Source organism: Andrographis paniculata, unplaced genomic scaffold (genome assembly GCF_009805555.1).
Source record: "Andrographis paniculata isolate CXL003 unplaced genomic scaffold, ASM980555v1 Contig76END, whole genome shotgun sequence".
In the NCBI taxonomy this organism is placed as follows: domain Eukaryota; kingdom Viridiplantae; phylum Streptophyta; class Magnoliopsida; order Lamiales; family Acanthaceae; genus Andrographis; species Andrographis paniculata.
Window position 1 is genome coordinate 1175348 of NW_026137613.1, and position 9696 is coordinate 1185043.

The window sequence follows — 9696 nt, forward strand, 5'->3', positions numbered from 1 at the left end:
GTAGTTAATTTGTTTTACAAAAATGTGTTTACTTTTTCTGTATTTACTTTTGTAAGAAGAGAGTTAAAAATATGAATTTAATTTGATAATTTTTTAAATAAATATTCTATAAATAATAAAAATCTTGTAAAAAAAAAATAAATAAATCATAAGTAAACACAACTTTTATGTCTCATTATTGGTGGCATTGTAACTGTAAGACCGTTGTTTTTCAAACCCTAAACGTATAGTTATCCTCAATCATTATTTAGTCATATTAATTAATTGACCTAGCTAGTTTACAATGCAATTTGTATTTATAATTGTTGTTGAATATGATATATATATATTTTATATATAAAATTAAATATTAAATGTGATATTTTTTTATTTTTTATTTTTTTTTAAGTTACTCTCTTCAATTAATTATATTACATTGAAAGCATTCACTTAACTAATAATTAAATAATACACACATCATCCATACTATGTCATTTATTTTTTATTTATTCATAAAAATATATTATAATAAATAATAATAATAAAATCTTAAATATTCTATAGCTTATATCATTCAACATGATATTTATTTATGTATATATACACATTTAATTTATAAAAAAAATCTCATCTTATTAATTTTTTCATATATTCAGGGTCAGGGTCGAGTCTGGGTTCGAACGAGAAGGATGTCCGCCCAAGACTCAATATAAATAAAGATTATTATATTATTATCGCTAAAATTCATCGATGACAGTCCAACGGGTTTATGCTAGTCGAAATCTGGACTACTTAAGAAAGTATCTAGGCTTGGTCTCGCAACGAAAGTTAACGATTGTAATTGCACGGGGAAATTAAACTATTAAATTGAAAGAATCGAAAAAAAATCAGTAGAAACAAAAAGAAATAAGATTATGAAATGTATAATTAGAAAAATAATATGAATTTATGAGCAAAAATAAGAAAAGCAAACAAGAAAGCAAAATAGATAAAAGTTGAATCGTATGTATTATTTTTTGGATGAATTTTCTTCTCATATCTTGGCTCTCCTTTAAATAGCATTTGATGAGTCTTGTCCGTAATATCCTTACTTTCTCATTTTTGTTCCATCATTTTCTCCAATTTTTTATTTTTTGTTTAGAAAAATTCTTTAACTCACTCTCTTATTATCTAATTTATTTCATATTAAAAACTTGTTCTTGTTCTGGGGTTGGATTGGGATTTTTTTGGCCTGGCTCATCTACTCGTTCGTACTGGGCTGCTAATCACCTCCGAAAGTCCAAAATATGTGAGAGTAATATGGCTTGATCTTGATCTGTGGGGGTGAATTTATGGTCACCAAGTTATAAGTTCAAACTTTTAATGCTTAATTTTTATTTTGTTTTGTTTTGTTTTATTTTATTTTATTTTTTATAGATTTATTTGTACATTAAAAATAAAATATTAGATAAAATTAATAATAATACTATTATTGATATTTTTACATCTAAAAGTATGAGAAAATTGTTTTATTTAATTATTGATGATATACATATATATATATATATACATATATTTAGGACCTTTTATTTTTCTTTTGCCCCCGACCTTCTAACTTTACCACTAACCGTGCATATAATTTTTCAAATATTCATACTTTATGCTACAATATTTTTTTTTGTATGTCTTAAATATTTCTAAAATAGAAAATAATTAATTATACTTAATCTCTACCCCATATTTTACCTCATCATATCACCAAAAAAAAAAAAAAAACTATATACATTTCTCTCTTCATCACATCATATTTGATACCATCCACCTAAAAATCCATGTTTAAAGCAAATATTGCACCTTGTATGGAACGTAGGGAGTATAATACTACTAATATATTTATTGACGATATGTGTCCATCTCCGATAAATATATATTTAATGAACAGAAAATATCGAATTACGAAAACACCCTTACATATCAAAAAAAAAAAAAAAACCCTAATATTGTTCTAAATAGGAGTGAGAGAGGGTGGAAATGGTAGTTGAGACAACTAATTAAGTCTAAACCTACCTTAATAATACTTAACTGTCCCTTGCCATTGATCATCACTATTGACACTTTTCAATATAAAACCACATCTCCATTTCACCTAAATAATGATATCTTACAAATATATCATAAATTTTATTATTTACTTTTCGATGGCAAGAACAAATTTATTTCATTACACACCTTTTCTTGTGGCTATTCTTTTGATTCTCCTCCAATTCTATATTTCCTCCGCCGATCGCGACGACGATGAAAACCAACGACCTCCTTTTGTTTCGGGTTTGCTATTATCGTTTTTTTTTTTTTAACAAATAATTTCTTCATTTTCGTCGCGAGAAAGCATAGTTATGATCGTATATAATGTTAGTTCTTAGACCAAAAATATATATATATATATATAATATAATATTTTATTAGTAAACTTATTTCTAAAATATATTTCGAATTTTATATAATTATTTGAATAAAATATTTTGATATCCATTTAATTTGCTTGAATTAATTTTACTATTTTTTGTATTTATTTATTGTTTCTTTTCATTTTTTTTTATTGCTGATTCTATTTTTTTTTTCTAAAGAAAAAAAAATGAACATTTATTTTTTATTTAAATTATTATATTTATCAATTATTTTATTTTAAAAATATTAAAATGAAAAATATGTGAAAATGTATACTCCAAACAATTTAAAATAACCATTTAAAATATTTAAATGTACTAGTAGTATCTTTATTGATAATATTTTATTAAAACAAGTTTTTTTTTTTAATTAAAAATATTAAGACTTTATTTGAAATAATAGATATTTTCGAAATATTATATTTTTATCATTTTATATATATTAAAGAACTAAATTCATTATTAAATTTAAATTTTAAAATATATTATATATTATATTAATATAAAATTATATATTTAAGGATCCTTTTTTAAATTTTGCCTAGAACTTTTTATATTTTATTTTTTTTCCGTGGAAATTAAACTTTCATGAGTATTGTGTTGTTTTCATGTGAAGTGTTCTCTGTAAATCTTGTGTTGATATTTTCTATTTCGTTTCGAATATATATATATATATTTTATCGATTTCTATCTTGTTTTTCGAGTAGATGGATGCAATGGAGCGGCTTGTGGGAGAGGCAAATGTGTGCCTTCGACGTATACGCTTTTAGGGTTTGAATGTGAATGCGAAGAAGGGTGGATGCAAGCTCGAGCTCCCGACGCTAATTTTCTTAAGTTCCTCCCTTGTGTCATTCCCAATTGTAAGCATTCTTTTTATTCAATAATTTTCGAGTTTTTCGATCTCTTCATATTTATCTTGTTCAATTTATACTTGTTAATTACATCATAAATATGGAACCCTCCATTAATTTGTTATATTAGTACAATAACAACATGTTTTAAGAATTTATTTTGATTTTAACTCTAGTATGATGCTTCAAAACTTGAAAGGTTTTGGTCTTATGTTTTAAAAAGAATGTACATTTAGGGTGTGTTTGTTTGGGGGTTTGGATTTTGAGTTGGGATTTGAATAGTAAAAATTTTGAATTTGAATAGTTGTATGATGTGATATAAATAGGTATTGATGTGATATTTTGAATGTAAAATTGATTTCTAGTATAATATAAAAAATAAAAAATAGGTGTTTGATTTGATGTTTTTTAGGGGAAAAAATGGAATGAACAGTGGAAATCTAATACATTAAAATTAAAATTAACCGAAATTCCTAGTGGAATGTTGAAATACCGTATATAATATGTATTTTCTATTTAATACATTACTTATATAATTTTATTTTTTATTTAAAATATTGCATCAACACGCTATATATATTTAGTTGAAGATATTGCATGCAAAATCTATCTTCTATTAAAAATTTTATGATATCCTTAACAACAACAAAAATCCCAAACACAAACAAACACACGTTATGATATTTATAAAATCAATATAAGATTACTATCGGGTGTTGTCATATGTGTAATTTATATTTTATGTACTATTCATCCATATTTAAAGTACTATTAGCACCGTGTTAAATAGTAAATCCGATCCGAAAAATCGAACCCGTTCGACCTGAAATTTTTCAGGTTCGAGTTTGGGTATTTCGGGTTTGAAAAAAATCGGGTCGATCCGAACCTGAAATGAAAAAAATTTGTGTCGTGTTTCGGATTGACCTGATAACCTGAAATATAAAAATCAGGTTAAGTTTTGGGTTTCGTGTTTCGGGTTGACCTGAAATTTTTATTATTATTATTTTAATTTATAATATTTATATTATTTTAAATACAAAATAATAGAAAAATTAAAATAAAAATGATATTTTTTAGGTCAATTTAATTTTTTTAAAAATTTTCGGGTCTGTTTCGTGTCGGGTTCGTATCGGGTTTGTTCGGGTTTCGGGTGACCTGAAACTAATTCAGGTCAACCTGAACCTGACCTGAAAGAATTCGTGTCGTGTTCAAGTCTAAGGTTTTAGGTTAAATTTCGAGTTCGGATTGACAATTTTTTTGTTATCTCCATGACTCAACCCGACACGAATACGACCCAAAAATACGAATCGACACCTCTACCGTGCAGCCTAATTAATGTATATATATATTTATATACTTATTTTTCAGGTACACTAAACTACACATGCGAAGATACAGATCATCCACGTGAATACCCCAACAATCCAAGCATACCACGAGGATTCCCTAATTATCCTTACAATCCGAACCTTCCACATGAAAATCCTAATGGTCCGAACATTCCACGAGAATATCCAAACAATCCTGGTTTTCTCCCAAATAATCCAGAATCTCCAAACAATCCTGGTTTTTTTCCAAATAATCCAGAATCTCCAAACAATCCTAGGTTTCCAAACAATCCTGGTTTTTTTCCAAACAATCCAGAGTTTCCTCCGAATAATCCAGGATTTCCACGTGAATTTCCAAACAACCCAAATAATCCAGGATTTCCAAACAATCCTAGGTTTCCAAACAATCCAGAGTTTCCTCCAAATAATCCAGGATTCCCACGTGAATATCCTAACGATCCTGACAACAATGGACCTAATAACTTCTTTAATCGTAAGTAATATCAAACTATAAGTTTTTACTACAAGGCACATGCATTTTTGCCTTTATACTAAATATATACCGCGTGCAGCTTGCTCGTTTAACGATTGCGGAGGAGGCCTATGCAGCGTAATGTCTCCGATCACACATAGTTGTATTTGCAGAGAAGGGTTTTACAATTTGTTCAATGCAACAATATTTCCATGTTACCGAGAATGTAAGAATTTTACAATATTGTTAATGTTGTTGTTAGTACATCCGAAGAAATTTTTGAAAATTTTCATCAACAATATTTTTTTAGAACCTATGGGCTTAGACAAAGTCTTTAATGCCTTGTTAGGTGCTTTTGGAGCGGGATGTTCTGGTTTACGGATCAACACAACAACCTCGGTCCTCGACCCAAATCCTGTTTTACAAGACAATGGTAAGAATGATCGATAATATAGAAAAAAAAAAAAAGAAAAAAAGAAAAATCAAGAAACTAATAATAAAAATTTGCTTTCTAATAAGATGAATTTAAATAATCACCATAATGATCATGAATTCTTTAAGAATAATAAAATTTTGTTTGGTTTGCACTTCAAATCATTTTTTTTTCTAGTAAAGGATAAAAATGAAATAGTCGTGCGTTTCTTTTGATGAGTTTGAAAAAAATTAGTTTGGGTTTGATATGACAATAATGTTTGATAGAATGTTTTATAAAAAGAAAAAATATATATTTTCTTAAAAAACGAAGAGTCCAAATAATAAAATATGGAGAAACTCGGCTAAAGAAAGTTAGAAATAATTTTACTTCTTTTACTACAAAATTGGAATCACTTTGTATTTGTTACATATACAAAATTATACTTCCTCCGTCCAATTTTTATTATCCTAAAGTATATTTGCACGATTTTTTAGGTGGTTGTCTTTTTTTTTATGAATGGACAAATTTGTCCTTAAGCGTATAGTAAAGATTAAAAGTAATAAATGAATGAAGGATAAAAATGTAAAATTTGTGTTTAAAAAAGGAAATAGGATAATAGTTATTGGACGTCCCAAATAAAAAAAGTAGGATATTAATTTGTGGACGGAGGGATTAAGATATTTTGTGTATATTCTTTTGCAGGTGAAGATCTGATAGGTGGGGCTGAAGTTGGTTGTTTGGTTGCTGTAGTGACAACATTGGCTAATATTATCTTTAAACTTATTTAAATATTGAACTATATATTAATATATATATATATATATAATGTGTATGCACAAAAATTTTACTTATTGATTTTATCATTTACTATTCATTTACCAGAGTTCAAAATTTATTTGAACAGTTGTATTTATGTATGTATTGGCTACAATACTCAAAGTTTTTTTAAAAAAATAAAAATAAAAATAAAAATTTACGTGGGTAAAATTGTTTATAATTCACTTGTGATTTAAAAATTTTGCATTATACTTTCTTATGATTTAAAAATTGTATTAAACTCCCTCGCATTTTAAAAAATATTACACAAAATTTTCTAAAAATTGTATAAAATTTCTTTTAAAAAAATATTTTGTGCAATATTTTGAAAATATAAGATAATCTCGTGTAATATTTAAATCATGAGAAAGATTTATGTATACTTTTCAAACCAGGAGTGTATTATAAGTATTTTTTATTGAGTAAATTTTATTTTAAATAAAAAATGTCAATTACTACGAATATGAAAAATAAAAAATATGTCAATTAAGATGAAATATTTGGAGTATAATACTCCATCCGTCCCAAACACCCTGCAACATTTTTGTTTTGATATGTCCCAAACACCCTGCAATATTTCCAAAATAGAAAATAATTAATTATACTTAATGTCTGCCCTACACTTTATCCCCTCACATCATCCAAATAAAAAAATAAAATTTATATTTCTCTCTCCATCACGTCACCTAATTTCTAAATTATCCTACTTAATACTACCCACCTAAAAACCCGTGCTAAAAGTAAATGTTGTACCTTGTTTGGGACGGAGGGAGTATTATATATACACAAAAGTGTTTAGAAGATCACTACAAAAAAAATAATATACTTGTAACGGAATTCCATCCCTAAAGTTTACGTAGCTAACGTAATTTCATTCCTAATTCCATCTCTAATGTCATTAGTAACGGAAAAAATAAATTTAAAAACAAAAATATTTTGTTAGAAAAATAATTTTTTCTTGTGGATTAAAAATTTGCATAATAATCATATGCATTAGGGGACAAAGAACTGCCAACAAACAAATCCATATAATAAACATGTGAATCCACTCGTCCAAGCTCTGTCCACAATTTTTGTGGACAAAATAATATCTTGCAACTCTTTTTTTTTTTTTTTTTTTTTTTTTTTTTTAAATTAGTATATTTTAATTTTGAGTTAGTTGATATATATATTTATAATAATTTTTGAAATCCATAAATTTTGTAAAGTAAAATAATAATGATTTTGTTCTATTGTTAATTTCTCACAAAATTTTTGTTACTATACATTTAAAATATTTTATTAACGTCTTTATATTTTTATATAAAAAAATATTTAAATTTAAAATTTTATTATTTATAAAATTTCAATGGAACACACATCCTTAATCAAATTCACTCTATTTATATAGATATTCTAAAAGTTTAACAAATTTACTTACAAAATAATTTCTATACCAATCTAGTTACAAAATTAAAATAATACTCCCTTCATTAAAATTTTATTATTCTAAAGTATATTTGAACAATTTTTTAGGTAGTTTTTTTTTTTTTTTTTTATAAATAGACAAATTTGTCCTTAATGATATGGCAGAAATTAAAAATAGTAAATGAATAAATGGTAAAAAAAGTAAAATTTGTGTTTAAAAGAAGAAATAGGACAATAATTATTATACATTCCAAATAAAAAAATAAAACTTTAATCGTAGATGGAGAGACTAAAATTTACTGAACTAAAAATACAGTTTTTTCATAAATATTTGATTTTTTTTATTTTTTTTTTGGGAACAAACACCACCCTCTATAAAACTGAACCGATATTTTTATAAAAGATTAAAAGTGAAATAAAATAAATAAAATAAGCTTCAAATTGCTCTAGCTTCATCCTACAGTAGCCAATTCCGCCGGCGACTACCCGCCGCCATGGACGCCGCCAAGGAAGTTCTCACCGACCTCTCCCCCTTCATCAAGATTTACACCGACGGCACCGTCGAGCGACTCTTATCCACGCCGTACGTCCCTCCGTCGCCGGACGACTCCGCCGCCGCCGTCTCCACCAAAGACGCCGTCATCTCCTCCTCCATCTCCGCCAGACTTTACCTCCCAAAACTCACCGGCGCCGCCGCCGCCCAGAAGCTCCCCATCGTCGTTTACTACCACGGCGGCGGATTCTGCATCGGCTCCGCCTTCTCTTTACTCGAAAACCGCTACATTTCCATCCTCGCCGCCGAGGCCGCCGCTCTCATCGTCGCCGTCGAGTACCGCCTGGCGCCGGAGCACCCCCTCCCGGCGGCGTACGACGACGCCTGGGACGCCTTCAACTGGGTCTGCTCCCACGCCGCCGCCGGCGGCGGTTCCCAAAACAAAGACCAATGGATCTGCGACCACGGCGACTTCTCCCGTCTGTTCATCTCCGGCGAAAGCGCCGGCGCCAACCTCGCCCACTACATCGCCCTGCGCGCCGGCGACGGCGGCGATCCTCTGCCGGGAAACGTGAAAATCGACGGCGTAATTCTGTCGCATCCGTTCTTCCTGTGGGGATCGAATCCTGAATCGGAAAAGAATGACTTTCTGCGGTTTCACGAGAGACTCTGGGAGACGTTCTGGCCGGCGGCGGACGGCGGTCTGGACAACCCGCGGGTCAGCCCGGCTGGAGATGGGGCTCCGAGTTTGGCCGGGTTGGGGTGCTCCCGGATCCTGATATGTTCGTCGGAGAAGGACGCGCTGAGGGATGGGGCGATAGTGTACGAAGAGGGAGTGAAGAGGAGTGGTTGGAAAGGGAAGATCGAGAGTGTACACGTGGACGGCCAGGATCACTGCTTTCATTTGTATGATCCTCAGACGGACGAGTCCATGAAGCTTATCGCCAAATTCGCTTCTTTCATCTCCAAATCAAAATGAGGCCGTAGGGTGCTTAGTCCTAATCAAATAATAATAATAATAATAATAATAATAATAAAAGATATATTAGAATGTTGACTAGGGCTTCATTAGCACCGGCACATCTAATATAGTTTGATATTATATGATGTATGTTTTATTTTATTGATTGTTGTCAAAGTGAGAGTAAAAGTATTGTAAGAAATTATGTAATTTTGCTTCTAAAAAATAATACTCCCTCGGTCTTAGATACCGTGTCTGCTACATTATAGACACGGTATTTTAAGAAGGGTGTAATTAATAGATAATTAAGAATGTATTAGTGAAAATAATTATTTTATAATATAAATAATTATAAATTAAAATTAAGATAACTAATTAGTTTAATTAAAATTTTAAAAAAAATAAAATTAAAAAATTTAAAATGAGATTAAAGTGTGTAATTATTTTCTAAAAAAGGAAAGTGACATGGTACGTGGGATGGACATAAACGACAACGTTGACATAGTATCTGGGACGAATGGAGTAATATTTTAATATATAAGAAAGGAATT

At 29.3% G+C, this 9696-nt stretch overlaps 2 protein-coding genes across 2 annotated transcripts; both read left to right on the forward strand.

The window, feature by feature from the left end:
- The first annotated feature begins 2145 nt into the window (after positions 1 to 2145).
- LOC127266593 (uncharacterized) lies at positions 2146 to 6283 on the forward strand. Its single transcript, XM_051296878.1, has 6 exons — positions 2146 to 2283; positions 3110 to 3262; positions 4622 to 5074; positions 5154 to 5279; positions 5403 to 5486; positions 6171 to 6283. The coding sequence occupies exons 1-6, from the start codon at positions 2157 to 2159 to the stop codon at positions 6254 to 6256; spliced, it is 1029 nt and encodes a 342-aa protein (XP_051152835.1). The 5' UTR covers positions 2146 to 2156; the 3' UTR covers positions 6257 to 6283.
- A 1799-nt stretch (positions 6284 to 8082) lies between these two features.
- On the forward strand, positions 8083 to 9409 carry LOC127266629 (2-hydroxyisoflavanone dehydratase-like). The gene has a single exon (XM_051296948.1). It carries the CDS (start codon positions 8186 to 8188, stop codon positions 9161 to 9163), a length of 978 nt encoding a protein of 325 aa, XP_051152905.1. The 5' UTR covers positions 8083 to 8185; the 3' UTR covers positions 9164 to 9409.
- Positions 9410 to 9696: the final 287 nt, after the last annotated feature.

Excerpts from the sequence above, each read along its gene's own strand:
- LOC127266593 (XM_051296878.1), top strand. The coding sequence starts at position 2,157 with ATGGCAAGAACAAATTTATTTCATTACACACCTTTTCTTGTGGCTATT. Across the intron at positions 3,263-4,621 it reads CCCTTGTGTCATTCCCAATT|GTACACTAAACTACACATGC; the intron begins GTAAGCATTCTT and ends CTTATTTTTCAG. Across the intron at positions 5,075-5,153 it reads ACCTAATAACTTCTTTAATC|CTTGCTCGTTTAACGATTGC; the intron begins GTAAGTAATATC and ends TACCGCGTGCAG.
- LOC127266629 (XM_051296948.1), top strand. The coding sequence starts at position 8,186 with ATGGACGCCGCCAAGGAAGTTCTCACCGACCTCTCCCCCTTCATCAAG.